The 25,188-nt window shown below is 35.6% G+C and overlaps 1 protein-coding gene across 4 annotated transcripts in view; it reads left to right on the top strand.

Moving 5' to 3' along the window:
- Positions 1-25,188, top strand: part of AIMP1 (aminoacyl tRNA synthetase complex interacting multifunctional protein 1) — a 66,205-nt gene that overhangs the window by 26,815 nt on the left and 14,202 nt on the right. For all 4 annotated transcript variants that reach the window (XM_030313312.1, XM_030313309.1, XM_030313310.1 and 1 more), the window contains 3 exons: positions 2,100-2,264; positions 4,878-5,083; positions 11,068-11,236. In XM_030313312.1, the coding sequence (XP_030169172.1) occupies positions 2,100-2,264; positions 4,878-5,083; positions 11,068-11,236 (540 nt within the window). The remainder of the gene's footprint in view (positions 1-2,099; positions 2,265-4,877; positions 5,084-11,067; positions 11,237-25,188) is intronic.

Genomic DNA, 25,188 nt, shown 5'->3' with positions numbered 1-25,188 from the left:
ATAGTCTCCTGATTTGTTCATTTTGGCCACTCTGACTGGTGTGAGGTGATATCTGAGTGTGGTTTTGATTTGTATTTCCCTGATAAGGAGCGACGTTGAACATCTTTTCATGTGCCTGTTGGCCATCTGGATGTCTTCTTTAGAGAAGTGTCTATTCATGTTTTCTGCCCATTTCTTCACTGGGTTATTTGTTTTTCGGGTGTGGAGTTTGGTGAGCTCTTTATAGATTTTGGATACTAGCCCTTTGTCCGATATGTCATTTGCAAATATCTTTTCCCATTCCGTTGGTTGCCTTTTAGTTTTGTTGGTTGTTTCCTTTGCTGTGCAGAAGCTTTTTATCTTCATAAGGTCCCAGTAATTCACTTTTGCTTTTAATTCCCTTGCCTTTGGGGATGTGTCGAGTAAGAGATTGCTACGGTTGAGGTCAGAGAGGTCTTTTCCTGCTTTCTCCTCTAGGGTTTTGATGGTTTCCTGTCTCACATTCAGGTCCTTTATCCATTTTGAGTTTATTTTTGTGAATGGTGTGAGAAAGTGGTCTAGTTTCAACCTTCTGCATGTTGCTGTCCAGTTCTCCCAGCACCATTTGTTAAAGAGGCTGTCTTTTTTCCATTGGATGTTCTTTCCTGCTTTGTCAAAGATGAGTTGGCCATACGTTTGTGGGTCTAGTTCTGGGGTTTCTATTCTATTCCATTGGTCTATGTGTCTGTTTTTGTGCCATAGAAAATCTTTCCTGAGTTAAGTAGGCCCAAGTATAGTGAAAGTCTCTCTTACTACTTCCTATCATGTTATTCTGTCAGTGAGTGGTTTATTTTGAATTCTGTAGTATGGGTTCTACCCTTTGTGAGCTAAACAAAAGTAAGGAAAAATCAATAATGTGTGCTTAAAACTATCATCTGAAGAGAATATTGTTTGTTAATGAAAAATGTGATCTTTTCCACAACAAAGAGGTTTGGAATACAGGTACAGAATTAAATAAACAGTTAAAATATTAGCAGTGTAAAACTGCTTTCCATTTTCCCAGTTCCAAAAGTTTGCCCTGGAACATTTTAAACTCTAATCTTATTAATGAAATGCTAAAGCATATCAACAGCTTAAATTAAAGTATTGTATTCTGTCGAATGGTGGAACATAAAATAAGGAGTGTCACATTACTTAATGAAGCAATAGCCTCCAGGGAACTTAAAAATACCTCAGAAAAGTGGTCTGAATATTGGCCAGAATCTAACCCACATCAAAATCTCTCACAAGATTTTGTTTTTCCATATTCACTAGGCCATGAGAGTGTTTTTAACATTGCTGAAGGAATTTTCTTCCTTAAAAAGTTTTTTGAAATAGAATTATGGACTTGCATCTCCATTAATGCTGATAAAGAAATGACTATTATTAAAGCACTTTCCTAGTTAATTGTTCAGTATAAAAGAAAACCTGAGTGAAAAACATGCCATCTTGCCAAACCATGAGAGGCTAGTCTCTGGAGACAGACTGCCTCAGTATAAATTTATTTTCCTACTCATTCTGTGTGTGATGGGCCAAGTTTTTAACTTCTGTATTGCTCATGTTGATCATCTGTAAATGGGGATGTGAATAGAAGTTACTGCTTTTAGAGGTGCCTCGGTGGCTCAATCGCTTGGGTGTCTTAACTCTTGATTTCGGCTCAGGTCATGATTCCAGGGTCATGGGATCGAGCTCCATTTTGGGCTCTGCACTGAGCATAGAACTTGCATAAGATTCTTTGTCTCTGTCTCTTTCTCTCTCCCCCTTTCCCTTGTTTCTGTTCTCTTTCTCTAAAAAACAACAACAACAGAAAATGTACTGCTTTTAGGGTATTAGAAATACAAGAGTTAATTTATATAAATCATTCTGAAAAGTGTCTAGGACATAATACATGATAAATATTAGTCATTATTATTGTGTGCAATTGTCTCAGTTGAGTCATTAGTGATTAAATGAGAATCTTTTAACTTTTATCATGTTTAAAATATTATTAATTTTTTGGCAACCTTTTTACAGTCTCAGAGAGTAGAGATTTGATAATCATATACAGTGAAATTTTCTTTTAAAAAGAGTTCATAATGACTTTATTTCATTTTCTGTATCAGTGAAACAAATACCATTCCCATCTGGTACTCCACTGCAAGCTAATTCCACAGTTTCCGAAAAAGTGATACAGTCTATACCAATGACAACTGTATCTTCTGGTGCCAAAGAACAGATAACAGGAGGAAGAGCAGAAGAAAAGATGAAAGAGAAAATTGAAATGAAAGGTATTGTTAAACTTCAAGGTCACTTGGCTCTTGACTGGTTTATCAGATGTCAACATTTTGGATATTAATAGTGGTGTCAAAAGAAAGTTGAAACCTTTATGAACTAGAATAAAATTAGGAACAGTATGATATTGGAATATAGAAACTGAGCTCTAAAGGAATATGTGAAGATTGACTAGGTTGACAGGGTAGGAGTGTGTTATTTGAGGTAGAGTATGTTTTAACATAACTAAACATAGAAAGTAGAGATTAAGTGTAAAGGTCCATATGTGGTTTGATGTGACTAAATTTTAGTGTATATTTCAGTTTCAGAGAAGTCACAGGTAGAAAGTTAGCTTTTTAGTCTTTTCTAATTTATCCTTAACCTTATTTCTTGAAGCTATTCTCATAAATCTGACTCTTTTGACCTCGTCTCCTTTACTCCTTTGTAGATTTCATTTTTCTAGGTATGTCTAAAAAAAGTGCTTTTATAATTCATTATTCATACCTCTCATAACACTTGTAAACACTTAAGATTTTTTGGAAAATATGGCTGAGGAATTTGTGAACTAACCTAAGCCAATTTAGCATCTAACACTTACCAGTTCCTTTTGGTAAACATCAGTAACCTTTCTTAGAAGTAGATAGGAGCTGTACATCTTCTACATAACTTCACCACTGGGTGGTATGGTTATAGTGAAAGCAACTCAAACTAATTCTTTCACTTTATAAAATTCATTCAGATGTAGGCACAAAGCAATCAGCCTGTTCTAAGTATGATGAAGTTCATACCCAAAATAAGATACGTTGTATTTTTGTGACTGCAGGATTAGTTAATCTTCTAGTCAAATGAGACAAGAGTCTTCCTTTGTGGGAGGAGGAAGTACACAAGACCAAATGGAGCTCTATGTCTAGAATGCCTGTGTCCAGTGGTACTGTCTGTAGTGATGGAGATACTGTATGGCTTCATAATCCAACACAGTAGCTAATAACCAGTGATGGCTGTTGAACATTTTAAATGTGTCTGGTGTGACCAAGGAACAGAGTTTTTTATTATTTTAAATTTAAATGTAAATAGCTCTGTGTGGTTGGCAGCTACCATATTGGGCAGTGCTGGGATAGTGGGGTGTTCCATTGGTTCTTGGCTGCTAGAATTGCCAGAATCCATTTCTGCTCATGCAGAGGCTATGGTTACAATACAGTCTTTGTAGCCTGCCACATGTGAGCATCGCTCATCTTTTAACGAAACATGTCTAAAATCTTTTATGATGACTAAGCTCTTGGTATAGATTTTGACGTTTGCAGTCACCTCTGGACTATGGATTCCTGATAAAAAGTATTGCAAATGCCTAGGGAGTAGATTAAAGTTAAAAATGTAGATATGTAGATATGCTGTTATACTGCATTATATTAAATATATAGATTATCACTCAAAGGTAACTAAGATTTTTGGTGTATTGTTTCCTAGTAATTTTGTTGTACATTCTATATCACTTGGATTTTTACTAGCTTTTGCTAGTAAGATTAAACATTGTTCATTATTTTGAATTACCTCTTCTTTTGTAATCTCTCTTTGTATAAATTGTGAATGTCCTTACACAAAATCATTCTTTCCCACTTTAGGCAGAATTATTTATCTCTGCATTTCTGTATTATATCTTTGTGTATGTAATGTTTGTCACATATTCATTATATATATCTGTCTTCCTTAAAAGAGATTTTCAGTGCCTTGGATCTCAGTAAATATTTGTTCAAAGATTAAACAAAGGTATAATCGAGAAGGAGTGCTTCTAAGTCACAACTATTTATCTCTACCCTGTAGGTTGCAGGTGAATAAGTTTTTATTTTGTTTTACTTTTTTTTCTGCCAGAGAAGCTAAATGTAAACTTAAGGAATATGAATTCTTCATAGGTCACATTTTGATTCAGTGATCAAAGTATTCAAAATGCTAATAAGAGTTAGATTTTCAACATAAATAAGAGGAGTATTTTTAAAACATTAGAATAAAATGTTCTCTTCTCCATAGTCGCTCAGATAAACCTAAAACCCTAAGTGTTCAGAGAAATACAAGAAATGGTGAAATTCATTGTATAGTTATTGGTGTGTTTAAAGAGACAAACATTTTATCAGTGAAATTATACTTGATTATATAGTTCATTCTCTTAGCTGGCTACTAATTGTGATGTTCTTCCTAAATAAAGGATTTTTCACTTTCTAAAGAGTCACAGTAAAAATTTTAAAGGATTTTCTCCAACTCTGTTTCAGGGAAAGGCAAATTTTCTCAGTAAAAGTCCGTTTAATATCTTAAGCTTTGCAGACCAAAAAGTCATCATAACTACTCAACTGTGCTATACTGCAAAGGCATCCATAGACATTATGTAAATAAATGAACATGGTTTACCAGCTTCTATTCTATGTCTTTAGAGATTTAGGCAGTTATTTAAGAGAGAAATAGCTAAATTAGGGTTCAGGAAATTAGGACTCGAATAATTCTTTCCTGTGTTACTATTTAAGTGAAGGTAGGAGATAAACACTCTTTTTCTTTTGAAGCTCATCAGTATTGAAGCTAATGAGTTTTTCATAGTTTACTTTTGTTTTACTTCTGATGTTTAACCATTCAAAAATATTTTTTAGAGAAAAAGGAGAAAAAACAATCAATAGCAGGAAGTGCTGACTCTAAGCCAATAGATGTTTCTCGTCTGGATCTTCGAGTTGGTTGTATCATTACTGCCAGAAAACATCCTGATGCAGATTCTTTATATGTAGAAGAAATAGATGTTGGAGAAACAGCCCCAAGAACAGTTGTCAGTGGCCTGGTGAATCATGTTCCTCTTGAACAGGTAATCTGTACAATTAAAATTACTTCTGCATACACATGTCACTTTTTCTTGATGTTCTTCCATATAATTTCGTATAAGGTGGCCATACCACATGAGCCAGTATTGACTGGATCATTTGATTAATTTTTAATAAAATAAATTTCACCAAAAAAAGTGAATAAAAGTACCAAAAACCTGCAAAAGAGTTGCAAATTAAGATCAAATTCATGAGGATAGAAAGAAAGAAGATGGGGCATCTGGGTGGCTCAGTTGGTTAAGCATCCGACTCTTGATTTCAGCTCAGGTCATGATCTTACAGCTCGTGAGTTTGAGCCCCATGTCCAGCTCTGGGCTGACTGTGGAGCCTGCTTCGGATTCTCCTTCTCCCTCTTTCTCTGCTCCTCCCCTGCTCATGCTATAAATCTCTCTCTCAGATAAATAAACATTTAAAAAAAAAAAAGATGCATTATTTTTTCTCAGTTTTTAAAATGTTTTTAGTTTAGTGTTTTATATGTAATATAGTATAAATATCTTTATCATCATTGTTCTGTCATGGAATTTTATTATTCCTTGATTTTTTTAAATCACTGTTATGTAAACCCAGAAAGCATCAATCTAAAAAGTAAGGGTAAGAATGAATCTTTTTTTTTTTTTTTTTATAACTCAAGAAATATTTTCATACTTGAAGAAAAAAAGAGGAGAGGGGCTAATGGAGCTTGAACTTAAAATTTTTAATGGATTTTTTTGTTTCTTAAAAACTGGATGTTTTATATTTTGTTATTACTTAGGTCTTTAAAATATGTGTATGTGTGTGTGCGTGTGTGTGTATAGACATGTGTGTATTTCCAATGACAGTGGAAAAACTTACAGGCAGTAATGGTTTTAATTTGGTCTTTCAAGACATCTTCTGTAGTAATTTGAGTCATCTGCCTATTTCCTTTGCCCCATGGTGCTTCGGAGATACTGCAAAGGCTGTAGACTTTTAACATTAAAATAGTTCTTCTCTGTTCATTGCCAACTCTGTTGCTTATTCACTTTGCGATTTTGAATAAATCCCTACATTCATTCATTCATACTTCCAGATACTTCCAGGCACTATTCTAGATAAGGGATATAGCAGTGCATTAGGATGACTGGTAGGTAGGTAGGTAGGTAGGTAGGTAGGTAGGTAGATTTGTTTAGAAAACAAAAACCAAAAACCTGCCTTTGTGAAGCTCACAACCCTATGGAGTAGTGAGAAAAATCAACATATAGAGTATATTGAATAGTGGTAAGTATTAAAAGAAAAATAAAGTAGGGAAAGAGTCTATGAGTTGAAGTTAGAATTGTGTAATTTTATATAAAGTAGCCTGGGAAGGCATTACAAAGAGACTTTTAAGTAAAGGTCTGAGAAAGTGAAGAAAAGTCGTATGTCTGTCTGGTAGAAGAGCATTTCAGGCAGTTGTAAGTCAGATGTATGCCTGGCATGTTGCAAGAACAGCAGGAAGCAGTGTCACTATAGCAGAGTAAATAAGGGGGAATACCATGCAGTATGAAATCAGAGAGAGGGATGCCAGATGACCTAAGATCTTACAGATCATTGTATAGACTTTGACTTATATTCTGAATGAGGTGAAAGCCATTGGAGACCTGTTGAACTAAGGAGAAACATGGCCTACCTCATAAATTAATAGGATCATCTGGCTGTTCTGTTCAGGTGAGAAAAACAGATATAAGCAGTTTAGTGAAAGTTTCTCTTTAAAAAAAGACTTGGTTCCTGTGTATGCTTTTGTTCCCTCTTTTTAACACTCCTCTTTTCTAGGACCAGGACTTCTTTATAACTGCTTATGGTGTTAGGTTCATAAGAAGCTCTGGAGAAAAGAACCAATTGATCTTGAGCCAGCTCAAATTGGAAAATCTCCTCCTACATTGGGTTTCATCTTTTTTGTTCCCATAAGTTGCAGACAATTTCTTCTCTTCCTACAACTGTCAGCCATAGCCTTAAACAAAGCTGTTTATATACACATCTGTATCTAACCTGTCAAGACAGTAGCAATAAATATTGTATAAAGCAGAAGCACTTTGCCCCCCAAAGTTGCATGCTAAACTTTGTAGATTTGTGTGTTTTTCTAATGTAAAGGTCCATGGGTATCATCTGATGCTTTAACAGTTGCATCTAGACAACCCTGTTCTTTTTTCTTATACATATATTCTATAACTTCTTTTCTAACATGTGGCATTTTCAAATTATGTATATGAAGAAGAGTCTTATTCATGAAGACCTCTGAAAAGGGGGCCTTTTGAATTTGAGTCTTAGGCCTGTTACGATTTTTATTTATTATTTTTTAATCATAGGATTTGGGGGTAAATTTCCCATAACATTAATTTATAAAAGCATTATTTATTTATTTATTTATTTATTGTTTAATGTTTCTTTATTTTGAGAGAGCATGCACTAGTGTGTGGGAGAGGGGCAGAGAGAGAGAGAGAGAGAGAGAGAGAGAGAGAATGCCAAGCAGGCTTTGTGCTGTCAGTGCAGAGCCTGATTGGGGTTCAAACTCAAGAACCATAAGATCATGACCTGAGCCGAAATCAGGAGTTGGACACTTGACCAATTGAGCCACCCAGGCACCCGCAAACCATCTTTTTTTATTTAGAATGTGCCTTTTCTGTTCCTCTGCTGTAATAATTCTCTTGTATGCTATTTTAAGCTTGTTGAAAGAACATAAACAACTGTGTTCCTTGGTTTTTCTAAATGGGGAAAAAATTAAGACACTTCAACTTGTGAAGATTAAAGAAATTTCTGTTCACTTCTATGACAAATTGTAGAAATGGCCTAAATGTTATATGCAGTGTACTTTTGATATTTGTTTTTGAAGTATAGTTGACTTGCAATGTTATGTTAATTTCAGGTGTACAATTGTTTCAGTGATTTAACATTTCTATTCATTACTCAGTGCTCACCACAATAAGGGTAGTCACCATGCAAAGTTACTAAAATATTATTGATTATATTCCCTATACTGTACTTTTCATCTCCATCACTTATTTATTTTATAACTGAAAGTTTGTACCTCTTAATCCCCTATACTTATTTTGCCCATCCTCCCACCCACTCTCCTATCCACTTCCCTCCTGACAGCCACAAGTTTGTTCTCTGTATTTAAGGGTCTGTTGTTTGTTTATTTCTTTTGTGTTTTAGATTCTACATATAAGTGAAATCATTTAGTATTTGTATTTCTCTGTTTGATTTCTTTCACTTTACATCATACCCTCTAAGTCCATCCATGTTGTCTCAAATGGCAAGATTTCATTCTTTTTGTGGCCGAGTAATGTTCCACTATATGAGTATTCCACATTATGTATATTTCTGTATGCATATACACACACATACACATATGTATGTATACATGTTTATCCATTCATCTATCTGTGGACCCTAGGGTTGCTTCCATATCTTGGCTATTAGAAATAATCCTGCAGTAAATGTAAAGGTGTGTATCTTTTTGAATTTGGGTTTTCATTTTATTTGGGTAAGTGCCCAGTGGTGGAATTACTGTATCATATGGTATTTCTATTTTCAATTTTTTGAGGAACGTCCAAACCTTTTCTATAGTGGTTGCACTGATTTACATTCCACCAACACTGCATGAGAATTTTTTTTCTCCATATCCTTGCCATCACTTATTTCTTGGCTTTTTAATACTAGCAATTTTGCCTGTTGTGAAGTGATATCTCATTGTGGTTTTGATTTACATTTACCTGATGAATAGTGATGTTGAGTATTTTTTTGTATATCTGTTGGCCATCTGTCTGTCTGTGGAAAAATACTCAGGCCCTCTGTCCATTTTTAATTGCATTGTTTATGGCTTTTTTGATGTTGAATTGTATAAGTTCTTTATATATTTTGGATATTAACCCCCTATGGGAAGAATCATTTGCAAATGTCTGTCTCATTCAGTGGGTTGCCTTTTTGTTTTGATGATGATTTCCTTTGTTGTACAAAAGCTTTTGTAGTCGCAATAGTTTAATTTTGCTTTTGTTTCCCTTGACTGAGGAGACATACCTAGAAAAATGTTTCTATGGCCTTTGTCAAAGAAATAACTGCCTATGTTTTCTTCTAGTTTTATGGTTTCAGGTCTCATAGTTAGGTCGTTAATCATTTTGAGTGTATTTTTGTGTGTGGTGTAAGAAAGTGGTCAAGTTTCATTCTTTTACATGTGGCTGTCAAGTATTCCCAGCACCATAAATTGAAAAGACTGTCTTTTCCCCATTATATATTCTTGTCTTCTTCGTTGTAGATTAATTGACCATATAAGTATAGTTTTATTTCTGGGCTCTCTATTCTGTTCCATTGATCTATATGTATCTATTTTGTGCCGTACCATACTGTTTTGATTACTGCAGCTTTGTAGTATATCTTAAAATCTGGGATTATGATACCTCCAGTTTTGTTGTTCTTTTTCAAGATTGGTGTGGCTGTAGATATGCTTACGACTACAATGACTCTCTTCGCTACCTGTTCTTACACTGGTCAGGGTTTACTTCCATTGCTGTTGACGGACTTGTGAGCTTACTGGTAGATGGAGCTACCAGCACTCACCTTAACTGTCTGCAGGTAACCTCTGTAACAGCTGCAGGTGCATGAAGGGCAAGGCTTGCTCCCTGAACAGCCTGGTAAGAGGCCTCATTGCAGCAAGTGTGGTTGTGCTGATGTGTAGGGTTATCTCCCCTTCTTTCCAGGGCTGCAGTCACTTTGGAGTGGTCTAAGACCTGCTTGCTTCCTGTATTTGACATGGTAGTATCTGCTTTGGAAGGGTACCTCCTGTTGTGGGTGGATTAGGTGGTGCATGTATGCAAGGGAATGCAAGGGCATGTGGTGCTGGTAAGTTACATGGAGAGTGATAGCACTGGCTTCTGCAAACTTCAGGCCATCTAGGCAGGGGAGAGCAAGAAAAATGATGCCCTCTGGCACTACTTTCTTTCCCAGAGATGTTTCTGGTAGATCTCTGCCTGTCTCACATATCCTAAGATTAGTCAATAAATCTGCACAAATACCTCAGATACTTCAAACTGCTGCTTTGGTGCTGTGTCTGGTGGTGGCTCTTTTAGTGTGGGGGCTCCGTTTACTGTCACTCTCTGGTTTTCCCAGTTAAGCCCTGCTGATTTTTAAAGCTTCTAGAGTTAAGTCCTCCTGTTTTTCAAAGCCACATGTTAGGAAGATTCATCTTCCCAGTTTGGGTCCCTAGGTGTGGGGTCTGACCCCCTTACTCCTCTGTGTTTTGTGACGTTCATCCTGTTTGTGGTTAGTCGCCAGGGTTCCCAACTGTGTCTCTACGCTTCCTATTCTTTTTGATTTTGTCTTCTCTCTAGCTGTGGATGATCTGAAGCGCCAGTCTTCAGGTCGATTTCAGAGTTAGTTGCAGTAGATGCAGTTGTTTCATTGGCGTGTCCATGGGACTAGGTGAGCTCAGGATCCTCCTATTCCGATCTTCCCAAGAGTAATTTTTAAATTAGGACATGAATCTTGGCAATGACCAAGTATGACATAGTATTGGCAATGACCAAATATGTATGGAAAAAAGGATTGTTCATTTATTTCAGTGCTAACACTATGCTAAATGCTTTACATACATGTTACAATATACTCCTAGAGTGGGCTATTTAAGTGGGATATCATTTTCCTCATTTTGTGAGGAAAAAAACATTTCAACTTTATACAGTCTGATTGCTAGTACATGGCAGCTAAATTCAAAACCACATCTGTTTCACTCAGTCTAAAAATTATTTAACTGAATAGTCTTGCCTCTGCTCCTTCAACTATAGGGCGCTGTCAGTTTGTGGAATTTTTTTTTTCATGTTTATTTAAGACTTCATAACAACAATAAAATTTTGGACACAGAGACAGATACATCTACAAAAATAGAACATTTTATATTTAGCATATTAGATGTAGCTTAGTGTATTCTAGGTGTAATTATTGTAATCTCTGTATATATTTAATCACTAATTTGTGTTTCACACAGATGCAAAATCGGATGGTGATTTTACTTTGTAACCTGAAACCTGCAAAGATGAGGGGAGTAATATCTCAGGCAATGGTAATGTGTGCTAGTTCACCTGAGAAGGTTGAAATCTTGGCACCTCCTACTGGGTCTGTTCCTGGAGACAGAATTATTTTTGATGCTTTTCCTGGTAAGTATTAGTCATTATTTAAAATAGTTTGGGAATCATTGTTCTTTTGTAGTATTTAGTTTAAAACCAGTCTTGGTTTAGTTTAAAACCAAGGCTTTACATTAATGACCATTATTATTAAGATTTTATTATTGAGTTTCTTGAGATTGGTTCAAGATGGCACATTAAGCACACCATCTAACTAACCATCACCCTCCCCATGAATGCACACATTGCATAAAACTCTAGAGAGAGGGGTGCCTGGGTGGCTTAGTCAGTTAAGCATCCGACTCTTGGTTTTAGCTCAGGTCATGATCTTGGGGTTTTTGAGTTCAAGCCTCACATCGGGCTCTGTGAGGACAGCACAGAGCCTGCCTGGGATTCTTTGTCTCCTTCCCTCTTTGCTCCTTCCCCATTTATGTTCGCTCGCTCTTTCTCTCTCTCTCAAAAATAAATAAACATTAAAAATATATGTTTTTAAAAAACACTAGAGAGAGTTTGCTCTAGGCAAAATACTAGTAACACTTACGTAGCAGAGGAGTATGTTATAGATAGAGAACTAATTAATCTGCTGCAGAGTCTTTGAAGCTATAGATTATCTCAGAATGCAGCACAAAAAGATGAAAAGTTCATATGTGGGGGAAGAAATATGTAATTCTCCAAGTCCATCTAATAATGTACTTGCATATGCTTTTACTTGACTTCATGATATAGAGAAAAATTGAGTTAAAACTTGTATTTATTGTAATAATCTCAAAGGAGGTTGCTTTCATATTGCTTGTTTTCTCCACTAAAATGGTCCTGAGATAGAAGAAGTTTTATCATGTGTGAAAAAGTTTCTTCATATAGGTCTTTGAAGCCAAAGAGAAAGGATGCTTGTCAGATATGGAATAAATATTTCCTTCATGAAAGGAGGAGGAAAAACAAAAGAATGGATTTACTTAAAGGATGTTCATTTGACTACAGAGTAATGGGAAAAGTAGAAATAAATTAGGGTAAAAAGGAGAATTAGGTCTAAAAGTCAGAATTGATTTGGAAATATATTTGTAGAAACAGCTGTTTTAATAGCAAGGCTGATGTGATTAGATGGTCCTGCTTTTTAAATCCTGTGTTAACTGTGTTTGAGAAAATATTAGGATATGAAGGATTTTAACACTGGACTAAGATAGAAAATATGGTTGGAACCATGGGTTAATTTCCTTGAAACTCAGCTTCCCCCCTCTCCTGGTCAAAGTAGGCTAATGTAAAAAACACAGGGATTGTTTAGCAAGTATCTGTGACTTTGAATACAAGTGTACGTCTTGAACCTTGGTAGAACGAAAACCTTAGTAGTCTGTTTTCTAAGAATCTTTTTTGTTAAACTAGGTTTTGGGAAAATCTCATTTAGAATCATTTCTTAAAGCAGCATGATGGCTTTTGGTTCTAGGAGCATATGATCACCACTCTGCTACCACAATATCAAAACACTTCCCCAAACTTCACACTTCGGGGTAAATCATTTGTATATCTGACAAACCTAAAATTCTATTGAGAAGTCTCATTCACTAAATTGGAATAGAATGACAATAAAAGTAAACTTTTTCCTTTAAGATACTTTTGGTTTACCTTTCCAAGTTAACATTTCCCTTCCTTTCTGTTTAAACACGTAAGATTTTGGGGCGCCTGGGTGGCTCAGTCAGCTGAGTGTCTGACTTTGGCTCAGGTCATGATCTCGCGGTCTGTGAATTCGAGCCCTGCATTGGGCTCTGTGCTGTCAGCTCAGAGCCTGGAGGCCGCTTCAGATTCTGTGTCTCCCTCTCTCTCTGCCCCTCCCCTGCTCATGCCGTGTTTCTCTCTGTCTCAAAAATAAATAAAAATATTTAAAAAAGATTTAAAAAAATAAACAAACAGATAAGATTTAGTATGTTTTCTTTAAGTGTTATTTTGTGATGTAAATTGTAGAGTTATATGCTTAGAATTGGAAGAAATCCACTATTTTATAGATTTGTTTTGAGGCCCAACAAAACTCAGCTTCTTGCTTACAGTTATATAGAGTTAGTGAAGGGATCAAAGAATAAATGTGCCTGAATTTGTAGCACTGTAGCATTTTTGTTGATTGCTGCTTGCTTTGAATTAATATGGACTATTTCATTAATGAAGGCTTCTTATTCTTTTAGTTCTATTCTTTTAGTTTTAGTTCAGGTTTCATTCCATTATCTCAAAGAATTGACAGGTAGTATTTCAGCAATTGAATCAGGTTTATTTGGATGCTACTATTGAGTATATTGAAAGTTTTTCATTAGTTACCCAGTGACTTAGCATTAGAGATGTTAATAGCCCAGTATGGATTTCTTGTCTTTATTATATTCTCTAATCTATCCATTTGGCTTCTTATGTGTTTATATTTACATTGTTCCAAAGTCTGATATTTCTTGCAAATTCATAGTTTCCCCTTGCGCATCAGCACATGAGTATGTGGAGAAGGTACAAAAATATAAAGTGAAAAAAGGGAAAACCTGACCTTTTAAAATGGCCCATGAGATTATATTCTTAAGCATCAAATAATTGATGAATTTTAGGACGTGAGGTTTGTTAATGTTCATCTTGCTTATGCTTCCATATCAGTTGCTTCTGGAGCAGTAAATCTGAAAGGAATAGCAGTTAATACTGTGCAGCAGGCCATTAGTCTTACATTTTTCTTTTTTTTTTTTCTTTTTCTAGTCAGATCCATGATTTATCAGTGCTTTATTTTTCAGCATCTGTTTTACATTTTAAAGCTTAAGGTGTCTGCTGGTACATTTTGATGTTCACTTGATGTGCTCAGTGTCTGGAGACTTACATTTCATGTTATATAAAGTGTGGTATAGAAATTGCATTTGGGACTCAAACGTTTGAAGTGCTGTTTGGCCTTGAAAAGGCATTTACACCTAACGACTATTCCAACTACAAATCTAAAAAGTTCCATAGAGTTTAGAAGATGCCAAATGATATTTCTTATAACACTGACTAGAAACCCTCCCCACCCAGTACTTCTTAAAATTTTCAGTTTGTGAAGCTGTACATTTTACTATTTAAATGTGATAACTAGTCCCGAAAGCACCACGCAAAACTAACTTGAAAATAATATTACGGCTAGAAGACAGTAGCAACAACAGCCTTTTGAGAGTACTTTTTGAGAGTACACTGGATTTCGTCTAATAATAAATGAGAATTTGCATTCAGACGTTTAACTTCCTAGATCATGCTTATTTCTATTGTTATTGGGTCTTATTAATATGTTAGAGGTTAATCACAAAGCATGTATGATATGTACAAGAGTATTGAATTTTTGATGCCTTTATTCTTTTTTTTTTTATATATATGAAATTTATTGACAAATTGGTTTCCATACAACACCCAGTGCTCATCCCAAAAGGTGCCCTCCTCAATACCCATCACTCACCCTCCCCTCCCTCCCACCCCCCATCAACCCTCAGTTTGTTCTCAGTTTTTAAGAGTCTCTTATGCTTTGGCTCTCTCCCACTCTAACCTCTTTTTTTTTTTTTTTTTTCCTTCCCCTCCCCCATGGGTTCCTGTTAAGTTTCTCAGGATCCACATAAGAGTGAAACCATGTGGTATCTGTCTTTCTCTGTATGGCTTATTTCACTTAGCATAACACTCTCCAGTTCCATCCACGTTGCTACAAAAGGCCATATTTCATTTTTTCTCATTGCCACATAGTACTCCATTGTGTATATATACCACAATTTCTTTATCCATTCATCAGTTGATGGACATTTAGGCTCTTTCCATAATTTGGCTATTGTTGAGAGTGCTGCTGTGAACATTGGGGTACAAGTGCCCCTATGCATGATGCCTTTATTCTTAAAAATAGATATAAACTTCTTTCTAAAACCCATTTCAGTCAGGTTTCCCTACTATTTTTTCCAGAACTTCTCTGATCAGGGTCACCAATTACTCTCAGTAACTAAATATCCTTGGCTAGTTCTTAGACTTTTTCTTAATCATCTTGGTTTCTGGCACCTGGTGGCCTGGTGGTCCTCCTGCTTGACTGGTCCTCCTTCTTAATTCCTTTGCTGATTCTTCCTCACCTCCCTGACCCCTTAACATTGGAATATCCCAGACCTTGGTCTTTGACCTCTTTTTCTTTCTGTACTTGACCTCTTCTCTTTTCTTTTTCATGTTCATTTTCTTGGCTGTTTTAACCAGTTACTTATCCAGCTGCCTACTAGACTTTTTCACTAATATGTCCCAAGGGAGAATACATATTCCCCATCTTTCCCCTAGAATTTTCCTTTTCCATAGTATTTCTCATCTTATCTGACAGGAATTCTGTTCTCTCAACTTCTTTTTATTTTCTCACTTATCTTCTCCTTCAGAAAATCCTAGTAATTGTACCTTCTGAATATATCTAGAATCATTCTCCTCATCTTTGCCCACTACTACTTTTGTCCTGGTGCCAACATCTGTTATGTGGAAGGTAAAACTTTGTAACTGATCTCCCTGCTTTTGCCTGTGCCATTCTTCCATCTATTTTCAGTTATGGGAGAGTGATGTAAGTCAGAGTGTATTACTCCTCTGCTCAGAATTATTACAAAACTTTTCATTTGACCCAGAGTACAAGCCCAAGTTCTTGTAATGGCCTCCCATTGTGTTTGTTAACCTCATGTACTCCATAAATCTTCACTGGATCACTCCAGTTGAGCCACTGGCTCTTTCCCCAAAATAGCTACATGGCTTGGTCCGTGATCCTATTGATCCAATATACTAAACATTGTTAATTGTCTGTCCACACAGAATTGTAAGCACGTGAAATCAAGATTTTTACTTTTGTGTGTATGTGGTGATTATTCACTGTTGTATACCTAGCATCTAGAAAAATGACTGGTGTAGAGCTCAGTAAATTGGTTAATGAATAAACAGAAAGAAACACACTAGTAAAACATGTAAAATACAAACAGAAAAATCAGTATTTGGAGAACAGGCCTGAGCATTTGCCTTCATTATTGTCAGGGTTATTCCTAGAGAACCACCAAACCTCTTTTCTCTATTGATTAGCTTTCTAAATTTAATCAACCTTTATTTGCAAACTTATACTTTAGTTTTTGTGCCACAATTGGCAATAGTTACAATTGCTGTAGTTCAAAAACCCAGTTAATCACACATAAAATAATTTAGTGCTAGGCTTTTTATGGCCATGGCAGATATCAAAGAGCTGATAATCAATGAGCAAAACAATGGCTAATTAAAATGAAGTTTCCGGTTTTTATTTCAGATTGTGAATGCTTGGGATTTTGGAATTTGTATTTATTGCTTTTTGTAGGTTTTAAATTCTAAGAAGGTGGTCACAGTTTTTTACATCTGTACAAACTCCTCTCTGAACTACTTCCTATTCCCTGTGTGCTTTGTTTACAATCAGTTGGCCTAAAATAGTCTCTGAAGGATTAGTTCTCTTACATTATGTGTAACTGTTTCCAAATGGTGATTATTGGCGTGTGTTTAGCAATTTCAGAGGCTCTGCAGTTTTTAGCTTTTAAGAACTTTTATTGATATCACTTAACTTTGTTGGATAGCTATGCCAAAAGGAAAAAAAAAGAAAACTATGAAAATAAGATTTAGAAGAACATTACACACAGGAATGATGAAAGACTTCTCTGGAAAATACAGTTTGTTAAAAAACAATTGTTTAAAATGTTAGGTATGTTTTTCATGGCAGGTGATTTAAACTTTCATTTCAAACTAGCTTTATACCCTACCAAATAGTACATTATTGAGAAGCATTTTGAGTAAACCAGAAAGTTAACAATGCATCCAAAATTTTTCAACTCTCATTTATATTCAGTTACCATAATGTGACAAGTTTTAATTTCAATCTTAAAATTTTACTTGTCTGAATCATGTTTCCTTTATTGATTAGTCTTGCAACTACATTCAGAGTGTTCAGATACTGAGTCTGGTGTGTTAAAGCAACAGTCAAGCTTTAGAATTTCCTCTTACTAGTTTCTACTTTATATTTAGTTCAAATCCTTGTTCTTAGAAAATTACTAGTTTTAATTAAGAAGTTAAAGCTTTCAAATTTTGACTCCACATGTGCTGGGTGATTTGGGAACCTTTCTGAGGCTCAGCTTTTTCATCTATAAAAAGATTTTAATGATACCTATTTTGTGTGGGTATTGTGAGATTTAACTTTTGAATCACTTAGCTACCTGCCTGATATTTTTAATTTTTTTTTTCCAACGTTTATTTATTTTTGGGACAGAGAGAGACAGAGCATGAACGGGGGAGGGGCAGAGAGAGAGGGAGACACAAAATCGGAAACAGGCTCCAGGCTCTGAGCCATCAGCCCAGATCCCGACGCGGGGCTCGAACTCACGGACCGCAAGATCGTGACCTGGCTGAAGTTGGACGCTTAACCGACTGTGCCACCCAGGCGCCCCCTGCCTGATATTTTTAAGTTCTTGGCTGTAACTTTTGTGCCTTAATTTCCTCATCTGTAAAATGGGGAAATTCTTTTTTTAATTTTTAATTTTAGTTAACATTCAGTGCAATATTGGTTTCAGGAATAGAATTCAGTGATTCATCACTTACATACAATACCTAGTGCTCATCACAAGTGCCCTCTTTAATACCCATCATCCATCTAGCCCATCTCCCACCCACATCCCTCCATCAACCCTCAGTTTATTCTGTATCATTAAGAGTCTCTTGTGGTTTGTTTCCCTCTCTCCTCTCCCTGCCCCCCCCAATATGTTTATCTGTTTTCTTTCTTAAGTTCCACATGTGAGTGAAATTATATGGTATTTGTCTTTCTCTGATTGACTTATTTCGCTTAGCATAATACATCCTAGCTCCATCCACATCATTGCAAATGGCAAGACTTCATTCTTTTTGATGGCTGAGTAATATTCCATTGTGTATATATAACACATCTATTCATTTATTTCTTTTTATTCAAATCAGTTACTTAACATATAGTGTAATAATGATTTCAGGAATAGAATTTAGTGATTCATCCCTTACACATAACACCCTAGTGCTCATCCCAGCAAGGGCCCTCTTTAACACCCGTTGCCATTTAGCACATCCCCCTACCCAACACCCTGCCAGCAACCCTCAGTTTGTTCTCTATATTTAAGTCTCTAATGGTTTGCGTCCCTCTCTGTTTTTATCTTATTTTCCATTCTCTTCCCCTACGTTCATCTGTTTTGTTTCGTAAATTCCACATGTGAGTGAAATCATGTATTTGTCTTTCTCTGACTTATTTCGTTTAGCATAATATACTCTAGTTCTATCCATGTTGTTGCAAATGGTAAGATTTCATTGTTGTTGATTGCCGACTGATATTCCATTGTATGTATATACCACGTCTTCTTTCCATTATTTGGCTGTTGTCGATAGTGCTGCTGTAAACATTGGGGTGCATGTGTTTGCTTTGAATCAGCATTTTTGTATCCTTTGGATAAATTACTAGTGCTATTAGTGGGTTGTAGAGTAGTTCTATTTCTGATTTTTTGAGGAACCTCCATACTGTTTTCCAGAGTGACTGTACCAGTTTGCATTCCCACCATTAATGCAAAAGGGTTCCTCTTTCTCCACATCCTTGCCACCATCTGTTGTTGCCTTAGTTGTTAATTTTAGCCATTCTGACAGGTGTGAAGTGATATTTCATTGTAGTTTTGATTTGTATTTCCCTGATGATGAGTGATGTCTTAGCCTCTTTTCATGTGTGTTAGCCATCTGGATGTCTTCTTTGGAAAAGTGTCTATTTGTGTCTTCTGCCAATTTCTTAACCAGGTTATTTGTTTTTTGGGTTGAGTTGGTAAGTTCTATGCAGATTTTAGGTACTAACCTTTTGTCAGGATATGTCGTTTGCAAATATCTTCTATTCTGTAGGTTGCCTTTTAGTTTTGTTGATTGTTTCCTTAGTTTCTGTTTTAATGTCTATTTATTTTTGAAAGAGAGAGAGACAGAGCATGAGTGGGGGAGGCGTAGAGAGAGAGGGAGACACAGAATCCAAAGCAGGCTTCCGGCTCTAAGCTGTCCACACAGAGCCCAATGTGGAGCTCAAACTCACGAACCATGAGATCATGACTTGAGCCAAAGTCAGACACTTAAGCCACTGAGCCACCCAGGCACCCTGAATGTTTCTTTCATTGTGCAGAAGCTTTTTATCTCGATGAAGCCCAATAGCAATAGTTCATTTTTGCTTTTTTTCCCCTCGCCTTTGGAGACTTGTCTAGTAAGAAGTTGCTACGGTCAAAGAAATTGCTGCCTGTATTCTCCTGTAGGATTTTGATAGTTTCCTGTCTTACATTTATGTCTTACATCCATTTTGAATTTTTTTTTTCGTGGATGGTGTAAGAAAGTGGTCCTGTATCATTCTTCTGCATTTCGCTGTCCGGTTTTCCCAGTACCATTTTTTGAAGAGACTGTCTTTCATTGGATATTCTTTCCTGCTTTGTTGAAGATTAGTTGACCATATAGTTGTGGGTCCACTTCTGGATTTTCTATTCTGTTCCATTGACTTGTGTGTCTGTTTTGTGCCAGTACCATACTGTCTTGATCACTACAGCTTTGTAATATAGCTTGAAATCCAGAATCGTGATGCCTCCAGTTCTGTTTTTCTTTTTCAGGATTGCTTTGGCTTTTCAGGGTCTTTTGTGGTTCCATACAGATTTTAGGCTAGTCTGTTCTAGCTCTGTGAAAAATACTGGTGGTATTTTGATAGGGATTGCATTAAATGCATAGATTGCTTTGGGTAGTATAGACATTTTAACAATATTTGTTCTTTCAATCTATGAGCATGGAATGCTTTTCCATTTCTTTGTGTCCTCTTCAGTTTCTTTCATAATTGTTCTGTAGTTTTAAGAGTACAGATCTATTACCTCTTAGGCTTATTAGGTTTATTTAGGTAGGTTAGGTTTATTCCTAGGTATCTTATTGTTTTGATGCAGTTACAAATGGGATCAGTTCCTTGGTTTCTTTGCTGCTTCATTATTGGTGTATAGAAATGTAACATTTCTGCATGTTGATTTTATATCCTGAAACTTATGTATTAGTTCTAGCAATTTTTTGGTAGAGTCTTTCAGGTTTTCTACATAGACTATCATGTCAGCTTCAAATGGTGAAAGTTTGACCTCTTCCTTGCTGATTTAGATGCCTTTTATTTCTTTTTTGTTATCTGATTGAGGCTAAGACTTTCAGTACCAGGTTAAATAGTAAAGGTGATGGTAGACATCCTTGTCTTGTTCCTGACCTTAGGGGAAAGGCTCTCAGTGTTGCCCCATTGAGGATGATATTAACTGTAGGTCTTTCATATATGGCCTTTATGATGTTCAATTATGTTCCATCTATTCCTTCTTTGTTGAGGGTTTTTATGAAGAATGGATGCTGTATTTTGTCAAATGCTTTTTTTGCATCTATTGAGAAAACAGTATAATGTATCACATTAATGAATTGATTTGTTTATGAATATTGAACCAGCTCTGCAGCCCAAGACTTAATCCCACTTGATCATGGTGAATAATTTTTTTAATGTACTTCTAGCAAATTTGATTTGCTAATATTTTATTGAGAATCTTTGCATCCATGTTCATCAGGGATATTGGCCTGTAATTCTCCTTTTTAGTGGGGTCTTTGTCTGGTTTTGGAACCAAGGTAATGCTGGCCTTGTAAGAATGAGTTTGGAGGTTTTCTTTCCATTTCTATTTTTTGGAACAGTTTGAAAATAGGTATTAACTCTTCTTTAAATATCTGGTAGAATTTCCCTGGGAAGTCATCTGGCCCAGGACTCTTGTTTGTTGGGAGATGTTTTGATTACTGATTCAATCTCTTTGCTGGTTATGGTCTGTTGAAATTTTCTATTTCTTTCTGTTTCATTTTTGGTAGTTTGTGAGTATCTGGAATTTGCCTGTTTCTTCCAGATTGCCCAATTTGTTGGCATATAATTTTTCATAGCATTCTCTTATAATTCTTTGTATTTCTGTGGTGTTGGTTGTGATCTCTCCTCTGCCATTCGTGATTTTATCTACTTGGGTCCTTTCTCTTCTTTTTAGTAAGTCTGGCAAGGGGTTTATCAATTTTGTTAATCTTTCAAAGAGTCTTAGTTTCATTGATTTGTTCTGATTTGTTTTTTGTTACCGTATCGTTTATTTCTGCTCTAATCTTTATTATTTCCCTTTTTCTGCTGCCTGTAGACTTTATTTGCTGTTTCGTTTCTAGCTCCTTAGGTGTATGGTTAGGTTATGTATTTGGGACTTTACTTGCTTCTTGAAATAGGCCTGAATTTCAGTATGCTTCCCTCTTAGGACTGCCTTTGCTGTATCCCAGAAGTTTTGGACTGTCCAATTTGCATTTTCATTTGTTTCCATGTATTTTTTCTTTAAATTTCTTCTTTAATTTCCTGGTTTACTCATTCATTCTTTAGTAGGATGTTCTTTATGTTCATGTATTTGAGGGCTTTACAGTTTTGTCTTGTGGTTGACTTCAAGTTTCATAGCATTGTGATCTGAAAATGTGCATGGTATGATCTCAGTCTTTTTGTACTTGTTGAGGGCTGATGTGACCTAGTAGGTGATCTCTTCTGGAGAATGTTCCATGTGCACTCAAAAAGAATGCATATTCTGCGTTAGGATGAAATGTTCTGAATATATCCGTTAAATCCATCCAGTCCAGTGTGTCATTCAAAGCCATTGTTTCCTTGTTGATTTTCTGCTTAGATGATCTGTCCATTGTTGTAAGTGGAGTGTTAAAGTCCCCTACTATTATTGTATTATTTTCAGTGAGTTTCTTTATGTTTGTTATTAATTGATTTATATATTTGGGTGCTTGCAAGTTAGGGGCATAAATATTTATAATTATTACATCTTCTTGATGGATAGGTCCCTTAATTATGATGTAATACCCTGCTTCATCTCTTGTTACAGTGTTTGGTTTAAAATCTAGTTCATCTGATATAGGTGTGGGTACTCTGGCTTTCTTTTGACAACCATTAGCATGATAGGTGGTTCTCCATCCCCTTACTTTCAAACTTCAGGTGTCTTTAGGTCTAAAATGAGTCTTGTGGACAACATATAGATGGATCTTGTCTTTTTATCCATTCTGATACCCTATGTCTTCTGATTGGAGCATTTAGTCCATTTACATTCAGAGTGATTGTTGAAAGGTATGAATTTAGTGCCATTGTATTACCTGTAGAGTTAGTGTTTGTGGTGATGCTCTCTGGTCCTTTCTGGTCTTTGTTGCTTTTGGTCTTTTTTTCCTCCAATCAAAACATCGCCCTTAAGGTTTCTTGCAGGGCTGGTTTAGTGGTCATGAACTCCTTTAATTTTTATTTGTCTGGGAAACTCTTTATCTCTCCTATTCTGAATGACAGCCTTGCTGGATAAAGAATTCTTGGCTGAATGTTTTTCCTAAACGAGGGTAATTAATAGTATTTATGTAGTGTACTGAGAGGATTGAATGAGTAAATATTTGTAAAGCCTTTAGTGTAGCAAACAGCCCATGGTAAGCACTATGTATTATGTGTTATGAATATTATTTTGTATGCATGTCAATATCTTACTAGTTCTGTGAAGCTTAATTTTGTGCTGCATCACAGTTTTGTTTTTTTTTTTTTTTTTTTTTGTATTTGGAGCTTATTGTCTGCATTTAACAAGAACTCACACAATCTGTGATAAGACTTTTGATAAGAATTTCACACAAATCTGGGATGCTGTGCCTCTTGAATTAATCTGTTATCAGTTTGGCAGTGTGTTTTTTGGGAGAGTTGGGGGAATTAAGAGTTAGTACTCAGGCCTCTAAACAGTTTCTCTGCCTCCAGCTTTCTAGGATTCTGGAACGCCCACTTCCTGACATGATCTATACACAAGCAAAGTAAACTTTTAGACTAAGGAATGGCTTAGAAACAAAAAATAGAAATCTTTAAAAACAAAAAATAAAGATACTTTATATGTTAGTATTTTTTTCTGTAGATATTTGATATATTAGCATTTTTTCTATTCTGTTTATTAGTTTTTCTGCTGTCAAGTCAAACGCTCTTAATAAGAGAAATCCTTATCTTTTATACTAGTCTTTCAGTTTTGGTTTCATTGCTTGTTCTTTTGGTATAGACACATCATTCAATTAACTATTCTGTCATCTCTGAAAACCTGCATATCAGAGGACAGTTTTATATGTTCTTGCCAGTTTCATGGCAGTTCCTGAAGAGCTAATAAAGAACAAAAACCACAGTGGCTGACAATTTTACTCAGTTTTGTTTTTCCTGTTGTATGAGTGGAGAGTAAAAACTAGTTTAGGTCATAAGGTATAATTAGAGTATAGAATATAATTAGTTCCAGTAATGGTAAAAGATTCTTTTGAAATTAATTCCAGAAGGTTTCAACTTGGGAGTCACTTTAGAAGACATCTAAAAAGTTGGATATCTATCATTACAGAATTATATACTTCAGAAATACTCTTTTTATTACCTCCTGGAAACCATTTTTATTTCACACTTAGGTTTAAGAGATCTGTTACTTTTCATTGTTTCTTGAACTGATTCTTTATTCCAAATGTTATTGAGCATCCTCAGCTACTAAAATGGTATTATGTTAAACTTTACTTTCTATTTCTTATAAGTTAAGAGGGATTGTTTTGTATACTGGTGTTCCTTAAATCTAGACCAGATGTATTCTACAACACATTTGTCTTTGTTGACTAAAAACTTTTAGTGTGAGTTATGATAGAAGTTGAGGTTTTATCTACATGTAAGAATGTTACTTGTTTCTTTTCTAAAGAATAGTGTGTCAGGAGGCAAGATGCTGTGCTAGCAGAATAAGGGTTTTGTTGTCAAATTCTGACTCCACTTGTTGATCTTCTAACTTTCTTTTCTAAAGAATAGTGTGTCAGGAGGCAAGATGCTGTGCTAGCAGAATAAGGGTTTTGTTGTCAAATTCTGACTCCACTTGTTGATCTTCTAACTTTGAGCAGTTTATCTTCTTTGAACAATGGTTTCCTTATATTTAAAAATAGAGTGTTGTTGTGAGCATTGCACGCAACTTGTATATATTTCTCGTGCTTAGAAAATGTGACTCATTGTCTCCGAACTTTTTCTGTCTCTTTCCCTCTCACCAAATGGAATGGGCAGCCCATGAAACCCAAAGTAGTTACCATATTTATTTAGATAATCTTAGCATTTAATCCATTCTCCTATATCGATAAAAAAATCTTTAAGCACTGTAGCAGCAGTCTCATCATTTATTTTGTACATTGAAATATAAGCTGCTTCTACCACATGTAAATATATAACATCAAATTATGCTTTTCATCTCTTCACAGTTTTTCTTTATATATAATGATAAAATGAGTATCTTATATTTTCATTTTAATAGTTTGGAGAATAAATTCTTTTTGCTGTATTACCTGCAAAAATATTTATTATAAGAGTAAAAAGTAATCTTGAACATTTGTAAGGAGATGTCAAAATATTTGTGTGTGTGTATAGTTTTATTTCAACAAAGCAATTTTTACATTTTTAACATTTAAAACTGAGCATCATCTTTCCTTTCCAGTGAAACAAAAAGAAAATTTAAAAACAAACAAGAATAGGGGCGCCTGGGTGGCTCAGTCAGTTAAGCGTCTGACTTCAGCTCAGGTCATGATCTCACAATTTGTGAGTTCAAGCCCCACGTTGGGCTCTGTGCTGACAGCTTGGAACCTGGAGACTGCTTTGGATTCTGTGTGTGTGTGTGTGTGTGTGTGTGTGTGTGTGTGTGTCTCTCTCTCTGCCCCTCCCCTGCTCATGCTTTGTCTTTCTCTGTCTCTTAAAAATAAATAAATGTTTAAAAGAATTAAAAAAAAAATTAACAGGAATAGAGAATGTCAATTCCAAATAAGATCCTACAGATTCTGCCGATTCTCCCATTGAGTGTCAGGGCTCAAGTCATCATTAGGAGAGAATGTTATTTTAAAAGTATCATCTTCAACTGCAGGGATATATCTGTTAAAAATCACAA

The sequence above is a fragment of the Lynx canadensis genome, chromosome B1 (genome assembly GCF_007474595.2).
Source record: "Lynx canadensis isolate LIC74 chromosome B1, mLynCan4.pri.v2, whole genome shotgun sequence".
Classification (NCBI taxonomy): Eukaryota; Metazoa; Chordata; class Mammalia; order Carnivora; family Felidae; genus Lynx; species Lynx canadensis.
The sequence above is the reverse complement of the archived record's forward strand: the minus strand, read 5'-3'. Positions and strand labels throughout refer to the sequence as shown.